At 37.0% G+C, this 18,087-nt stretch overlaps 1 protein-coding gene across 4 annotated transcripts in view; it reads right to left on the bottom strand.

The window, feature by feature from the left end:
* LOC122815720 (troponin I, slow skeletal muscle-like) overlaps nt 1–18,087 on the bottom strand; it is a 302,343-nt gene that overhangs the window by 208,912 nt on the left and 75,344 nt on the right. For 2 of the 4 annotated variants that reach the window (XM_044088469.1, XM_044088468.1), the window contains exon 4: nt 910–1,062. In XM_044088469.1, the coding sequence (XP_043944404.1) occupies nt 910–1,062 (153 nt within the window). The remainder of the gene's footprint in view (nt 1–909; nt 1,063–18,087) is intronic. The other 2 variants (XM_044088471.1, XM_044088470.1) reach the window with 1 other exon arrangement.

Genomic DNA, 18,087 nt, shown 5'->3' with positions numbered 1-18,087 from the left:
GTTAATTGTAATTTGTTACAATTTCAACAGCCTGTAAAGCATTTGAACTATGGACAACATTTATAGATGCCAACAAAATTATTTTGTCAACATGCAGCACTAGCAAAATGCAAGCAAACATTATGAGACAGAGGCTACAGAGAGTACAAACAAATCATGGACCAATGGAAAAATATATATTTTTTCAAACAATGCTTTTTATGTCAACAGTCGTACACTGGTACAGTGGCTATCATTACTGCCTCATAATGCTGGCTTCTCCAGTTTGGTTCTTGGCTGGGTCGCCTCCTGCGTGGAGTCTGCACATCCCTCCTGTACCTGTGTGGGTTTTTCCTGGGTTCACCAGTTTCCTCTCACATCCCATAAATAAACTGGCATGTTTTCCAAATTTTCTGTAGGTGTGTATACCATGTGAGAGAGAGAGAGAGAGAGAGGTGAGTGAGTGAGTGAGTGAGTGAGTGAGTGAGTGAGTGAGTGAGTGAGTGAGTGAGTGAGTGAGTGAGTGAGTGAGTGAGTGAGTGAGTGAGTGTAGTGTCTTGCAGTATGCTGGCACCCTGTACAGAGTTAGGTCCTCTGCTTTAAACCTATTGAGTACTGTCATAGGTTCTGATTCTCTGGCCCTGAAATAGATTTCGAGGATAAGAAAGAAAGAAAAAAAGAAAGAAAGAAAGAAAGAAAGAAAGAAAGAAAGAAAGAATGAATGATTTTCGGTGCTGTAAAGTTTTAGTAGAACTATCCAGCAAATCTTCCCTAGTACTGAAATCATATCTAGAAGATCACTCAGCATTTACCAGAAATGCAGACTAGTCAAATAGTATGGCAATTTTCTTGGACTTTTGTAGTACACAAAATTGTGTTGTATAAAAGTGTGCTGTTATACCTGCCCATGTAATCTAATTACACACCTACCTTCTCATGTGATGGTATGTTTCTGTATGCTGCTGCTGAACCATGTTGTTTAGCAGGTGAGGGCTTTGGCGGCTGTGGCTCTGGCTCTGGTTCTGGTTCCTCTTCCTCTTCTTCTTCCTCTAGTACCTCGTCAACAGTCTCTGTATATGTCTGCTATATGGAGGGGTCACAAAATGAGACAAAAATACTAAAAATAGCTAACATATACAGTAATATAATAAGTACAAATATATATATTTATAAATATATAGAGAATGGGGGATGAAATACCTACCCCTTTTGGGAAACAGTGAAACTCTTAGTGAAAATTCCAGTCAAAGTATTGATAACCAAACAAAAAATTTCAACAATTTCAACACAGCTTGTGTGTTGCAATATAATTCCAGATCTGATAAAATTCGAAAAATTTATCAAAAAAACTGGAATATTTTTAGAACTAATGATGAAGTCTTTTAACAAGATGGGTGTTAAACCTAGGTTTGTAAACAAAGTAGGGCACAACATAAAACAGTTGTTGGAAAACAAACAAATCACCACCTCAGTTATACAAGGTACCAAAAAATGTGGTATGTGTCATTACTGTATGTACATTAATCAGGAACAGAGTATAGTTTTGAATAACTGTGTAAAAAGTAAAGTGTTTTTCAAGAAGGGTAACTGTAACACTAAGGATGTTGTCTATTTGGCTTTGTGTAATTCTTGTAAAAATTTCTACGTGGGTAAAACTGAATGGGCATTAAAACGTAGAATATATGAACATTTGAATGATATAAAGAATTTAAAAAGTACCAATGCCTTGTATAGACACAGTATTATTTGTGCTAATTTTGATAATTTTGATAAATTTGTTTTTGGTATTCTTGAAGTGGTGAATATAGATTTAAGAGGTGGGGACTGGAAAAATATTTTAAAGAAAAAAGAAAGTTGCTGGCAATACAAGTTGGCATCTATGTTTCCACCTGGGTTAAATGATCATGTTTCTTTAGTACCTATATTGGTAGAAAGAGCAAATGATATTTGACATACACTTGTATAAATAAATAATAATATAAATTTAATGATTTATACATAACAAGAAACATACATTTATTATAATGCACATATTATATTTATGAAATTTATATAAACTGTGGTGTTTAGATGTTATTTTAATGTTTTATTTTAAACTTAGAATTCATTTTTTAAAAGTTCCCCTATAATATTTTTATTCATGAAGTTTATTTAATATTTACTAAAAGTAATATTTATTACAATATTTATTCTTACTTTTTGAATTTGGGATGTGTAATACATTTAATTTTTTAATATTTATAATATATTTCATTGATGTATTTTGTTTATAACAAGGGAACCAGGTTCATATTTCTTTAAACAACAATTAATTAATTTAATTGATGACATCACAGCAAAGTTAATTGCATGATATATTTAAATGGTTTATTTGCTTCATTTATTGTTTCTGATGAAGTCTCAGTCAGAGATGAAAGTGCTAAAACTTTTCTTTGTTGGTTGCTGTACATCGTAGTCTATTGTGAATAAAGTGGATGTTTTTACTCTACAACGATTACCCTGGAGTACCTAGTTTTCCTGCCTAACCTGATAATTCATCTTATAATAAGTACAAATGTTAATTGATGGGAAAGGGGAATAGAAAAATTCAATTAAACTATGAAAAGGCTATAAAACATCTATGGTTGTATAAAAATGATTAACATCAGATCCCTAATGATTAGCTTTTATGACAACATAGAGGGAAATTAATGGACAGTCACTAGAATGCAGGAGGTTTCCATAGCTGTAGAGGTTAGAAGGTAGTTATCACAGAGGATTAAGGCTATAAGCTGTCTTGTGTAGCCTACAGTTTGATTTCCTCAGCCTGTTTTTGCTTGCTATTTAACCAGTTAGTGCTCTCAGGTAACTCCTGTAAAGGAATATGTATGTGCAGTGGGTACCTGTTTGATATCATTAACTTGCAACAAAACATCCATCCTGAAGCTGTTCATATTATAGCTGGTGATTTCGATCAGATGGACTTAAAGTCAGTTCTCCCCAAATTTCATTAACACATCAAATGTGCAACCAGGGAGGAAAATACACTGGACAAGGCCTACTCAAATATCAAGGATGGCTACAGGGCAAAACAGCTGCCTCATTTAGGCCAGTGAGACCATTTGTCCATACTCTTGACTCAGCACACACTTCTAGGAAAAAAGACCAGATTAGTTCAAAGATTGTTAAAATATGTCCTGAAGGTACACTCTCACAGCTACAGGATTGCTTTGAAAGAACTTATTGGGACATTTTCGAGGATCATGATCTGGAAGAGTACACATCAATGATACTCTGCTACATAAAAACCTGTGTTGATAATGTCACTGTCAGCAAGCACATTCAAGTGTACCCAAATCAGAAGCCCTGGATGATGAAGGAGGTTAGATCTCTTCTCAAGCACTGCAGTACAGCCTTCAGGTCTGGCAAACAGAGTCCTTTACAGCATGGCTAGAACCAACCTAAAGAAAGCCATCAGAGAGACTAAAGTGGTCTATAAAAGGAAGATAGAGGACTACTTCATCACCAAGGACCCACAATGACTATGGCAAAGTATTCAGCACATCACCAATCATAAAACCAATAACACTGTGGGTGTTGATGGAGATGCTTTGATGGCTGAGGAACTTAATTATTTCTTTGCCACAATCAGATGGAAACAGCAGAGACGGTCACACCTAGGCACCAGCAGATAGGTCACAGCAGTCTCACATGGCCTATACCAGCCTCCTACAACCACAACTTCACAGTACAAGAGCATGAAAGAAAGGCTGCTGGCACTGCTGGAATGATGGGATGGGTGATGAAAGGCAGCTCTGTGGGGTCTTCACAAAGATCTTCAACCTGTTTCTGTCTAAGTCTCCTATTCCATCTTGTTTGATGTCAACTACAATCATTCCAGTGCCAAAGAAACCTGTCTTCAGTAGTCTCAATGACTACTGTCCAGTGTCACTAACTCCAGTCATGATGAAGTGTTTTGAACAACTGGTTCTGTGATACATCAAGGACAGTCTCCCAGTTATCTCAGATATACACCAGTATGCTTACAGAACAAAGAGGTCAATGGAAGATACCATCTCCACTGCCTTACACACTGCAATTTGTCATCTTGAGCAGTGGGGGAGCTATGTGAGGATGCTCTTTGTAGACTTTAGTTCAGCTTTTAATACAGTTATCCCAGATAGACTGGTCACTAAACTCACTGGTCTAGGAATTTCAGAACCTACCTGCCATTGGATTAAAAACTTTTTGACTAACCATCTCTTTACACCCATGACTGTGTCCCCTCTCATTCTACTAATGCCATCTTTAAGTTTGCGGATGACACCACAGTGGTTGGACTTAGGAGTCTTATCTTATCTTATCTTGTCTTATCTTATCCTAATAGATTAATAAAAGAATAAATAAAAAGGTTGTAAGGCAGAAACAAGTAAATGAATTAGACTCCAGCTCATGATTTGCACTGTATCCACACCTGTCATATAGATTTTCAATAACTAAAGGGAAGTCATTTATTTCTTATCAGGTACCATTTTAAAGCTCTCTGCAGTACTTTCTAAAACCTATTGGACACTTCTGTGTATTGTAGTAGAGTTAATTCAAATCTTAAGAACACATTCATGACTTGTGTATATACCTACTTAGATCGTTAAGTGGGAGGTCCAACTCAGCAGGGTGAAGCTGTTAACAAGCTTCTTTTTGGGCTGCCATTTTGTGTGCCATTTAAGTTACTGTTTTTTTTTCAAATGATATTGTATTCTGACATTATTTACATTGCCTACAAAGATGATTGGGTTACCAAAGATGCACAATGTGACAACAATGATGGACTTTACATTCATTTGCCAACGCATACAGAAAGATGCAACTGTATAATGGTTGTCTTTCTTAAGTGCTTGCATATACATTTTAAACTACATAAAAATGATTAATAAGGAAACATCTTTTCACTCCTTGCAACAATCCTTATACATGCATTAGGAACACCAAACAGGGGTCAGGGAATGCTTCCAAGACAGTGAGATTTATAAAAAAGTAGTAAATTAGAAACATAACTCATGCTGTCATAAGTGAGGTTTGAGTCTGTAAAGCCAAAAACTGCATTAGCAATATTTAGGAAGATTTTTTTTCTTGCTGTTTAAAATTCTTGCTACACTTAAATCTGAAATAATATAATATGAGATACGAAAAAATGTTTTTATTTAAATTAGGTTTTGTAAAACTCATCTTAGGTGTGTTTTATGTGTATGTGTAAACATATATATATATATATATATATATATATATATATATATATATATATATATATATATATATATATATATGACTGTTATACTAATTTGAAATTGATTATATCAACCATTTACATAATTCAAGGGTTTTTGCCCTTTCTTAGAGTTTGTGCAACCCTGGAGTTAGTATAAATAATTTATGTTTTGGGAGGAGCAAAGCCCCCAGTGTGAAAAGTTGTTTTTAGTTTTACTTTTGATAATCACAAACGTAACTTATTGGTTTACATTTGCAATTATTTTTTTTTTATTATTATTTTAGTGGCAATTATTGGTAATCACAGATGAGTTTGTTCGGTGTTTCGTATTTTGATCAAATGAGTTTGTTCAGTGTTTTGTATTTCGATCAAATGCACCAGCAATTATTCATTATAAGCCCATATCTATCCATCTATCTATCTATCTATCTATCTATCTATCTATCTATCTATCTATCTATCTAGTTATCTGTCTATCTATCTATCCATCCATCTAACTTTCTATCTATAAATTTATCTTTGTTTACTGGAAAAGTCTGACTGGGGTTGAACCCATTTTCAGTGGAGTCTTGTGGAAAAAGCCTCCACAGTTAATACAAAATACAAAAATTTATGAAACATTGCGTTTTACATACATAAAGTAACATTGTAAAAATTTTACATTGTAAGGCAAATTTCTATAAACATTTAAACACTGTACACACAGTTCACATATGTGCAGTTTCTAGAAAATAGAGATATATTGTCAGAATTAAGGTAGACTTTGTTAAGATATGAACTGATTTAACGATTCTAAAAGTAAGAGTTTTACTGTTGTAAAGTAAGGCTATCAAAGATTAAAGAAGGGGTTGTAGGCTGAGATGGCAGTATGAGAGATTAACAACGAATATTGGAATGCAGTGAAACATAAGGAAGAGAAACAAAGATATAGGTGTTGCATGACACAGGACTAGAGAAGAAAGATGGCTGCATATTAATTAGAAAACTAGCAGGTTAGCTTTGTGCATGAAGACAATGCATGGTTGAGAGTAGTTTCTGTAAGCTGTCCTGGAGCAGTGCAGGAGCACAGACAATTGTCTGACAGGTTCCAACTTGTTAGCAGGTCTATTTATCTTCCTTACAGGGGGATGTTGTTCCAGATTTTTGTAACATGATAAATGTATGAGTCACTGTTAAGAGTTATTTGATTTTGTGACACAAAAGGAGTGATTTGTTGTTGGATTGAAGGGTTCTGTTAGTACAATAAAGTTGCATTGTGCCTTTTGGAGACTGACATTTTAGAGCAGCATATTACTGTTTGGGCAACAGTGAGCTCTGAGTAAGGTAATGTGCAACTTCAAGCAAGTTAAGCTCTTTTAGGGATATGCACTGGTGAGTCTTTTGAGGGGTGCTCAGAGCAAATTTGACAATTCTGTTGTAGAACATTTCTAGTTTGCTTTTTAATTTAGAGTTGAGATTTGTAAAGATAAGTGATGTATAAAGAAGGGATAGGAGCAGGTATGTTTTGCTATTGTTTTTCCAGAGTAGTGTGTGAGATGATGTTTTGCCTTATAGAGGAAGCCTAGTTTTCACTTTGGTTTTATTTGATAGCGTGGAGCAGGTGGTGATCATATTTGACTTTAACATCATGTAATATTCCTATGAGTTTGGTTTGTGAAACACATTCTATTTTTGTGTTGTTGGATGATAGAATGTGGAATCATTTATTTTTGTTCTATGTAGTTTTTAATGGTGAATAACTTCTGTTTTGTCTTTTTGGGATTTAAAAGTAGGACTGAGTTATCTAGCCAGAATTCAGTAGATAAAAATGTTGTTGGCTGATGTCTTACAGGAAAATATTAATGTATGAGACGAACTGATGAGCATAGAATCATCTGCATATTGTACTACGATTCTTGTTTGCAGACAGAGTATTGATTATTAGTAAAGATATTAAAAAGTATGGGCCCTAGAGCTGATCCCTAATGAATGCCTACAGTAACCAGTAGGAAAGCAGTAGTCTTGCTTCCCTTTTATGGCTTGTTTCCTATTGGACAAGTAGCTGTGAAACCAGGTAAGAGATGGAGTACTGAGTCCCAGAAGAGTGAGTTCATGAAATAGTTTTGTTTTGCTACCATATTAAATGCTTTTCATAAGTCAGGTCTGCCACTGCTTTTGAGTTGGTTAAAGATATTGGTAAAATTAAGCAGGTGAGTTGTTGGGCTATGATTAGGACAAAAACCACATTGCATGGAAGAAAGTAAGTTGTGGTCAATAAGGTATTTAAGTAATTGTGAGTGCATGCATTTTTCTAGTCTCTTACGGGTGGAAGGATAGCAAATGGCCAAGAATTGGTTAAGTCAGTTAAGTTGCCACCTTTCTGGAGGGGTATGATACATAACATTTTCCAGGTTTATGGACATAGTTTTCTCTTATAGATCTATTGATCAGAATAGAGATGTGGGATACTTTCATCTTTGCTGCTATTTTAGGTACTCAGCTTATAGGCTGCCGGCAGCTAAGGTGGTTGGAATCAGAATTTCTTGGTATTTGTGTACACACAAACACACAGACACACAGACACACACACACACACACACATATATATATATATATATATATATATATATATATATATATATATATATATAGCGAGAGAGAGAGATGCATACAGCCCTTATAAAAGTTACCCTCATTAACTCTTAAATATTAAACAATTATAAAAGTAATAAAGAACAGCCAGCCAAAATTAGATAGTATTTCCCTTAAAGAAAAACTACCCTCTCATACAGTTTAACTCAATTGTTAGGTTTGTTTTCTCCCTACAATGTGATTCCAGCATCGTGTTGGTACCAGAAACCTGCTTCTACCTTTTAAAATCGATATCCTTGTATTGGAGTCAAAAGAAGGGAAAACCTACCTACTTTTTTAAAAACTCAACTTCTCACATACTTTGTAGAGAAATTCGTCTCCTCCTGCATGACATATCATAGACACAGTTAAATCTGTAGTTTACCCTGTCAGGTACTAGTACTTAACACTCCTCTTTCATAGTAAAACAAAGCAATTAGATCAATCAGGTGTTTAAAGTCAACTGTCAACTCTTCTGACAAATTTACATAAGCAGCAACACAGTATTGAAATGCTAATCTTTAAATGTTATTTATAATAGTTTATATGTTAAGATAACTTAAATGTAGTATCAAAGATTTCTGTGACATTTAGAGAAAAGTCAGAAAACATTTTTTCTTGTAAAGTATCAATGCATTTACCATTTCCAAGCCTCCATACACACAGGCCAGAACTGCAGAAAGAGAGTTAGGTGGCAACTCTATCAACTAGGTACACTGATACTCTTCATAAAAAAGGTCTTTTATTCTTTTTTTGGGACATCCTTCCAGAGAGAGATACATATCTGTCACATGCAAATCCACTGTAAGAGATTCCCACTGACTTTGAGTCATTCCTTACATTGTTAGAGTGCAACCATAATATACAGCTGAATTTACTTTAACATACATTTACTATGTGCCCTTACATTAAAAACACTAAGAAAAGGAAATCAGACGTACTTAACTGTGTTTAAATGTATACACACACACTCACATTCTTTTGTACACACGTATTTTATATACATACACATATACAGAAACACACACACACACACACACACACACACACACACACATATATATATATATATATATATATATATATATATATATATATATATATATCTTCTTCTTCTTTCGGCTTTTCCTGGTTAGGGGTCACCACAGCGGATCATCTGTCCACTCATGATTGGCAGTGGAATTTTTATGGTGTCGAGTTGCCAGCCCGGTGCCCAACCTTCCACAGAAGGCACACACATGCACACATAGGGCCAATTTAGAGTGTCCAATCCACCTAGTGCATGTCTTTGGGATGTGTTGAGGAAACCAGAGCAGCCGGTGAAAACCCACGTGACCTCAGTGAGGACATGCAGACTCCACACAGAAGGCACCCCAGCTGAGAATCGAATCGGAGAGCCTCTTGCTGTGAGGCGGCAATGCTAACCGCTGCACCACCGTGGCCGCCTATATATATATATATATATATATATAGTGTGTGTGTGTGTGTGCAACGTGTGCATACAATGAATTATTTATAATAAAGAACATACAGACTATCAAACCTTTAGAGAGCTGAGAAACAAAACCAAAAATGCTATTATTTGTGACAAAAGAACTTACTATGTAGAACTTCAGCAATCCACAAAAAGAACTAAAAAGGTTCTGTCTACTATAGTAAAACTACAACACCTAGGTAAAATAGTCTAGACCCTAACCCACAGAATCGACCCTGATAATCTTCACAGAATAGCTCACACTCAACACCAAACACTCTTCCATACAAACACTACCCTGATGCTTATCCCCTGATGCTTCCTAAACTGATCTTAAGTAACACCAACAACGCCATTCCTTCCCTTCAACTTCAACCCATACCCCACTCCCTTATACAAACTCTTCTTACTACTTAAACCCACTACCCCTCAGCAGATAAGCTCTTCCTGAAGGCCTTCAGGTAGCAGCAAAGCTATAGCTCACCTTGTTTCGAATAAAATGAACAGATCCAAAGAAAGTTTTTTTCCAGCAATCTGGAAGATCATCATCATACCCTCCTTTACATAAAGGAGGCAAACTAATCTCTCTCTAATCACCAAAGCCATTATATTCCACTAGCTAAAATCATGAAAAATGTATACACAAACAACTACTTTAACCATCTCCTTCAAAAACATGGATTCACATAACGGTAATTCACTGCACTACTTTCCTTTGCCATACAATAAACTGTAAACCGTGAATAATAAAACTAACTGTGCTCTCTTTTCCTCCTGTCAAAAAAAGCCTCTAGGAGCATGGTCAACCATCTCCTCTCCTCACTATACTAAACTCACTTGCCTTGGATCCTTCCTCCCTAACGTTCCTCTCATCCTACCTTGCAAACCTAATGCCAGTACTCTGAAAATTCTCTCATCTGCTCTACTACCTATCTCCTTACCGTTACCTCAAGGATCAATATTAGGCCCACTCTATTCTCTATCTTTATTAATGATCTTCAATCATAGTACAGTTAAACATTATTAATGTATACATTCTAATAAATGTTACTCAATGTTTTACTTGGTCACTGTCACACATTGGCTATGTCTTGCACATGCAGTCTTGGTCAATGTCTTTATGTCAGTATTTTTTCTGACATAAAGTGCATTTAATAATTGTTATTATATTTGCCAATGTAGCCTAAGTTGTGACTGAAAAGGGTGCTGGGACCAGTTCACTTTCCTGGTTACCAAAGTATAAATAAATATGAAATAGAAAAAAAGGAGGGTGAACATGACAGAAATAATTGAGGAACTAGTAAAGCACATTTTAAGTCTGCATCATTCATGAGAGAGAAAAATTATCTCACTGAAGGCATTGGAAAGTAGCAGACAGACTAAGTTTAGAGTACTACTACTTGTCACTTGTAAATGTACACCAAGGATCATTTATTGTAGTGAGAGTTTTCACACCTCAGCATGAGAGTGTGGCAGATGGTTTGTCAAACCTTTAGGACTACAAAAGACTCCTCTTACAAAAACCTGTTATTTATCTACTTTCTTTTGCTGCAAGTAGCTAACAGCTATTTATAGCATAGAACAAGGTCTGACAGACACATAAATGAGGCTCAGTCAGGTAAACATAGAAGCAGCTCTGTTACAGAAGGTTTGTTTAGATGACAGTGCTTCACAGTTCTGCCATTCAATCTTAATGGCATGAGAAAACAGCACCACTTCCTTATGCTTAGCACAGGTCATATAAAGAGGACTTGAAATGTATTCTGGGAAGAAGGAATAAAAGCAAGAAAACAAGATCACGTTACCAAGGCAGGCCCCATCATCTGCCCTTTTGAGAGAAACACATTAAAATTGTAAAATAATTACTTGGAGTGATTTTGAGGCATTAAAATAGCTCAAAAACAAAAATTAAAAAATATGTTTTTTTTTAGTTCTAAGGTGGAGCTTACCTTTAAACCTGACTCAGTGCAAAGAATCAGAAAAGTTAGAATAAACAGATTAATTTAATATCAAAATATCTAAACTTAATAATAAAAATAAAGAGAATGTAACATTTAATTTCTCTTATCATGAGCACTAGAACAACTGACAACCAGACTCAAAACCTTATGGGATAACTGACCCCCTTAAATGTATTATTATGTTATATATCAATGGTATATACAAATACAGAACTGTAATATATTTCTTAGCATCACAGTTGAGTTTTAGGTTTCTGAAGGCTTCTGAATAACCTAATATGACTGCCCAAAGTATCTGTTTTATTTATTTGTTGATCGGGGCAGAATCAGGTCTGATATGAATTATGTGTTTTTTATCATTTGCCTATATACTGCCACGAATTCTGGACAACACTAAAAATAATGGTGGACAAAGGCCCACAATTGGGGACATATTTTAAACATTGATCTTATAAATATAGAAAGTTTCTAGAGCAGCAAGTTTTATATTACCATGCATATTCTGAAGGATATGAAGTCTGAAAGTCAAATGTTTGTCATTATTTACAGACTTCAATCATCAATGATTTGCCAGAAAACCAAGGCAAAAATCTGGTTATTCTGTAAACTTCTGGATAGTTGAGCAGTATGTTGATCAGCACAGACCTTTTACAGATTCAGCTCAGGAGAGCTGTCTGATTAAATGACTTACTTGGGACTCATACACCCGGCAAATGATGGCTGAGGGAACCAAACTCTAGACTGCAGTTTGATAACATATCATGCCTTAATCTTCTGCACTGGATTATGATTCTTCAGTCTCCAGTTACATATTGATCTTTATTGGGATCCTTCTTTCGAGTAGTTTCCATACTGCTACTTATGAGATAAGGAAATCAAAACATGATGCATATCCACATTCTATGTTGGGGGCTCTATTTTTTGAACTAGTACCAATGGTTAAAGTATCTTCAATTGCATTGCTACATCTTTTTTAAAGTACAGTCTTGTCAGGCCCTCTGTAACAGATTAAATCTGCTACAATGTGTCATTAGTGTTATTCAGGCTGTCTTAAAATATCTCTTCAGTGACTAGATAAGATTTTATTTAAATGCTTATGCCTCATACTGGAATTTATAACTGCGCTACTCCCACTGCAAGAAGGTCTACATACACAGTTAAAGTTAAGAATTATATGAAATGAATGCCTTCATCTATACACAATGTATAACATGTATACTGTTCAAGATGTAACTATGTGTACTGTATACTAAGTGTCATTATATTTGTAAATTGCTATAAATATGTACTAAATGTTTTCATTTATATACTCTGTATAGTATGTGTACTGTCTTATTTGTGGAGCTTTTCTCCCTGGGCCTCCACTGAAAATGGGCACTTCTGGCCGAGTGGACCATCCCGGTAAACAAATGCAAAAAATAAATAAATAAATAATTTGCTGATATCTTACCAGTATTTAAAACATGATAATTTTGCTAAAATACTGAAGTCAGAATGTAAAATTATAAGTGTTTGTTGGTTCAGCTTTTCTTTTACACTAATCTGAGTACAAAGTTATCCCTGGTGTCCAGTGCTCCTTATCCTCCCAGTATTGCAGGATTTGTTCTTGGGCTTATGGGTGCATGCCCCCCCCCACACACACACACACACACATTCATACACACACACACACACACACACACACACACACACACACACACACACACACACACACACACACACACACACCATTACCTGTCTGCTAAACTCCTCAGCACTTACCTCTACCTCTGTGGGTGAACACAAGTTTTTATCCATGTCCAATAATATAAGTGACAATGAGCAACCATGTTACTTTAAACAGCCAAGCAATTGTCTGAATAGCTCAGCTGCATAAATGCCTTATCGCAAGCATTTCTGATGGATTGCACAAAGCTAATTAACATATGCCTCTCCCCCGGAATGCCTCATTAGCATGTAACATAGTTGCAGAGGCAGCTCACCACGGTGTTGCATGCCTTAGTGCTAAAGCATTGTGGTAAGGCTTTCTCTGAATACAAAATGGTTATCACAATGTGTATAGCTTGTATAAAGTTCATTGTAACCATTCTGAATTCTCCTCTGACAGTTATTTTTTTCCACACTGTGGCTTGTTAATTACATAAGCTCAGGGTGGGGCAGGTGTTTACATTAAGAAACATTGCCGATATTTGAGTAGGTCAGGGTGAGAAATAGGTGGTGCTGAGTTCAGTGACATTGTCTCAGCTAAGACTGAATGTTTTATGTATTTTAAACAAACTTATTAGAAATGCACTGAAATTTGAATTTGATTTCTACTCCTTGAGAAATAAAGTGATTTCTCTTAGCATTCACTCAGTTTTCAATCATTTAATCTGCTTTATAGTTAAAAATGCAGTGCTTTCCTGTAGAATTCACTCTCAAAATGTCTTTTTTAAATACCAGTTACTATTAATTATTATTTAAGGTATGCAATTGTTTTCCAACACGCTATAAGGATGGCACATATACTAGTATTTGTCAGTCCCATAACAGCCCCAAGGTAAGGAAAGCATTCTAAAATAATTGGCAAAGTTTAAACATCTGGATTTTCACTTAGTATATAATAGTGTTTGGTAGTACACATTTCACTGATTTTTACTAATATTATCCATTTAGTTTATGATGCATTTATTTTCACACTATTCTAAAACAAAGGGGCAGATTCATAGAGATTGCAGTGAGATATACACAATGTGCACATCTTGTGGTAACCTTTTCAAATTCAGATTCAGCCTTTCCATGGTGCTTTTCCATGAAAATGTGCACACGTTGATGGGCTGTCTCCATGGCCTTGCTATATGCTAATGAGGCAGTTTGAGGGAGAGGCATATGCTAATTAGCTATGTGTTGCCCCCTGGAGTTGTCTCCAGGAAGGCATCTGTGCACTAATTGATTCATAGAATCACTCATCCTTGTATATTAGTATGTCAGCTCCTTGCACCCCATGGTAGGGAACATGGCCAAAAGTATATTTTCATCAATTGTGGTAGAAGTAAGTGCTGGGGAGTTTAGTGGTAAGTTAGGGTTGTGTGTGTGTGTGGATGTATGCAAGGGATTGCTTGTGTTATTGTAATGAGTGTGTGTATCTACCTAGGATATAGCAGTTAGGGTGCTGGGAGTCAGTTAGGCAGGTGTGTGTGTGTGTGTGTGTGTGTGTGTGTGTGTGTGTGTGTGTGTGTGTGTGTGTGTGTGTGTGTGTGTGTGTGTGTGTGTGTGTGTGTGTATGAACATTGTGGTGGCTGTCTTATTTCCACACACCCCTAGATTAATGAGCAGAGTTTGCAACATTGGGTGGGGTAAACCATTAGTTATCAGGAACATCTCAATTCTCAAGCCTCAGTGAATCTTGAGCAGGAGTGAAGTGTAGGGGATCACTAGCTGCCAGGGATAACTTAAACAGTATGGGGATCAGTTGGGGGAGGACTTTGGATGTCAGGGATAACTCCTTAAATGAATGCTTGAATGGCTCTTAAACAGTTGGGGAGGTCGGTGGTGAGAGGAACCCTAGATACCAGGAATAACTCTTTAAATGAGTGCCTGTGTGATACATAAACAGAATAGGGATGAGGGGTAGAGGGACACTAGACACCAGGGGTACTCAATATGGCATGCCTTAATGGCACGTATTTAAAATAAAGGTGTGGTGAACCACTAGATATAGGGATAATTAGCATGCCTTAAAATGTACTAAACAGAGTCAAATTATGTTCACTCACACCAAAAATATAAGTCCTCTGCACCACCACTAGATGCCGGGGTTTGATTTTAAAAATATGTAAGTGGTAAAAAATAAATAAAAATAATAATAAAACAATTCAGACGGGCAAAGGGGGTTGGACTTGTGCTCCCTTAACATAAATCACCCCAGCATTAACCTGTTGCACTAACTAATAAGTTAATTCAGCAGCCCTTTTTAATATATATTGAGAATCTTGAGCATTATGCAATGTCTGAAACATGTTGTGATGTATAAGGGAGAGGGATGGAAAATGTTAGGTATATCTCTCAACCTCAAAGGATAACAGGTTTTGCTTTAGCATGCATTTATGGAAGGATATGAAGTGTGAAACGTGAATGTCTGGTTTTAAAGACTGACTGTAATCATTCATGAATTACCAGGTCAGTGGAAAAGGAGACATTGCGGACATTCTGACAACATAGACACATATGGGATATGTAGTGTGTATGTGCTTATGTGTTTTGTATGTGTGTGTGTGTGTGTGTGTGTGTGTGTGTGTGTGTGTGTGTGTGTGTGTGTGTGTGTGTGTGTGTGTGTGTGTGTGCGCGCGCGCATGTGTGTGTGTGTGTGTGTGTGTGTGTGTGTGTGTGTGTGTGTGTGTGTGTGTGTGTGTGTGTGCATGTGTGTGCGTGTCTGTGTGTGTGTGGTACAGTGACTGAGAGGAGATGGTGCCTATGCTAACAAGATGAAGCCGCTGTTGTTAACTACCGCAGGAGGTGCTGATTAGCACTTCATGATAGTTAACTGTAGTTCAGAGTCATGCAGATTAGCTGATAATAATGTCTTTACTCATTGTGGCTAATGTGTCTATGAATCACAAAAGATTGTATTGTGGAAAAAGGGCCTGTTTGCCTTTAATCGTACAGCCCATGTTGGAACTGTTTATGAATTCTTAGGTGAGACCTAAAATCTCTCAGACATCTGGTAATGAATATGTTAATTACTTCATGAATATAGGAGAGCTTCTGAGAAAATATAGCTTGATGTTTCTTTCAAAGCCTTTTTTTTCTTTTTTCACGTCACAGGAACCTTATTAAATACATTAGATAGTTTAGATAACATTATGTTTAATCAGTTTACTTCCCACTTTGTGTTTTGAGTGGGTAACAGGTTCCATGAAAGGTAAACAGACAAATTTGGATGTTGCTGATTGTGTGATGTTCACTCTTGTTTCTTTCAAAGCTGTGTAAGAAGCATGTTAAAAATAAAGCTAATTCCAATAAGAGATTTAAGAAATATATTGATTTTGTGGCAGTCACTTCTTGGTGGACTGCAAAATGAAGAGTTTTCTTGTGTTTTCACTTAAAATTGTGAAGACATGTAAAATGTTAAACAGAACGTCTTGTATAATATTATAGTTCACATATCTGAATATTACATGGCACGCACGCAAGGCCCTTCTCAGTATGGAGAACATCGATGTCTGTGCTGTGACAGAAACCTGGTTCAAGGCTCCTGAGAGCACCCCAGCACTATCAGGTTTCACCTCATATCATGCGTTCCGGCCCCAAAATCCGGACAACACCAAGAAAGGAGGGGGGGGGTGTCCATATTCATAAAGGACACCCACACCTCAAGGTTGGTGGCAATGCACGATGCATCGGAGACCATCCAGGTGCAATTAACCATAGGCAAGACTGCTCTGCAATTTGTAGCATGTTACAGGCCACCCTCTCAAACTCAGGAACCTCACATGGCCTTCCTGAAAACATTGGAGGGGATAAATGTATCTCCAAACGCCATCATACTAGGTGACTTCAACTACCCTAATATAGACTGGGAACACTACTCAAGCCCAAACACTCTATCCCAAAGGTTCCTGGAGTTCATAAACTCAAATGCCATGGAACAACTAGTCACCATCCCCACAAGAGGAGAAAACATACTTGATCTCATCATCACGAACATGGGATCACAATGTTCAACACGGAAGTATACCCCTCACTGGTGAGATCAGATCATAAACTAATCTCGCTGGAGGTCTTCATCCCGCCCCACCTGAAATAAAAAGCCCACAGTGGACAACTTCGCACACGCCGACTTCACACTTCTACAACGGAGTGTGGTCTCCTTTAAGCCCCCTGAGCCAGTGGTAAACATTACTCAAACCGCTGAATCACTTACAAATGCCTTCTACCAGCACCTACAGGACTGCATGGATCAGGCAATCCCAAACAAAACTAAGACTCTTTGTATCAAAGGCAAGCGTCCAGTCTGGTGGACCCCAGCCATAAACAAGCTCTACAACAAAAGGAGGAAGCTACTACAAGATAGAGCAAAATCCTTGAAAGGTAAGACACCTTTGATCATTATAAGTAAAAAACTAAGAGCTCTCATAAAATCATCCAAGGCAAATTTTGAGAGAAAAATTGCCAAGGACTCAAAAAGACAATCATAAGGCCTTCTTTAGCTATGTTAGAAACCTAGGAGGAAACTCCCAGATATGCTCAGAATTAGTTCAAAATGATGTGAAGATTACTGAACCTACACACATTGCCAACATACTGGCTGACAGGTTCAGTGCAAACTTCTCCCCTCCCCAAAGGAGAGATATCTATACCAGAGGATTGTAGCCCCCCAAACATCTCCAACGCCCAGGTGAGAACTGCTCTCTCCAAGGCAAAAAACACAGCATCCAAGGGACTGGATGGTGTCCCCGGCTGTGTGCTCCACGAACTCAATGAGGAATTAAACCCGTAGTTAGGACAGCTGTTTAATCTTAGCCTCACCTCAGGATACATACCCAAGGAGTGGCCACGGCGACTGTGGTCCCACTTCACAAGGGTGGTGCCTCCACCGACCCTGGAAATTACCGTCCCATTAGCTTGACAAGCCTTATCTGCAAAGCCATGGAGAGGATCATAATGGAACTCATAAATAAAGACATAGGGAACTTGCAGACTTTGGATCCAACCCAGTTTGGCTTTGTCAAAGGCAGATCATGCCTTTTAAACTTGGTTGACTTTTTCGAGACAGTCACCAAGGCCATTGATGAGGAAAAGGCAGTCCATACAGCCTACCTCGACCTGGCAAAGGCCTT

This window comes from Protopterus annectens, chromosome 11.part0 (genome assembly GCF_019279795.1).
Source record: "Protopterus annectens isolate FY-2018-M chromosome 11.part0, PAN1.0, whole genome shotgun sequence".
NCBI lineage: Eukaryota > Metazoa > Chordata > Ceratodontiformes > Protopteridae > Protopterus > Protopterus annectens.
The sequence above is the reverse complement of the archived record's forward strand: the minus strand, read 5'-3'. Positions and strand labels throughout refer to the sequence as shown.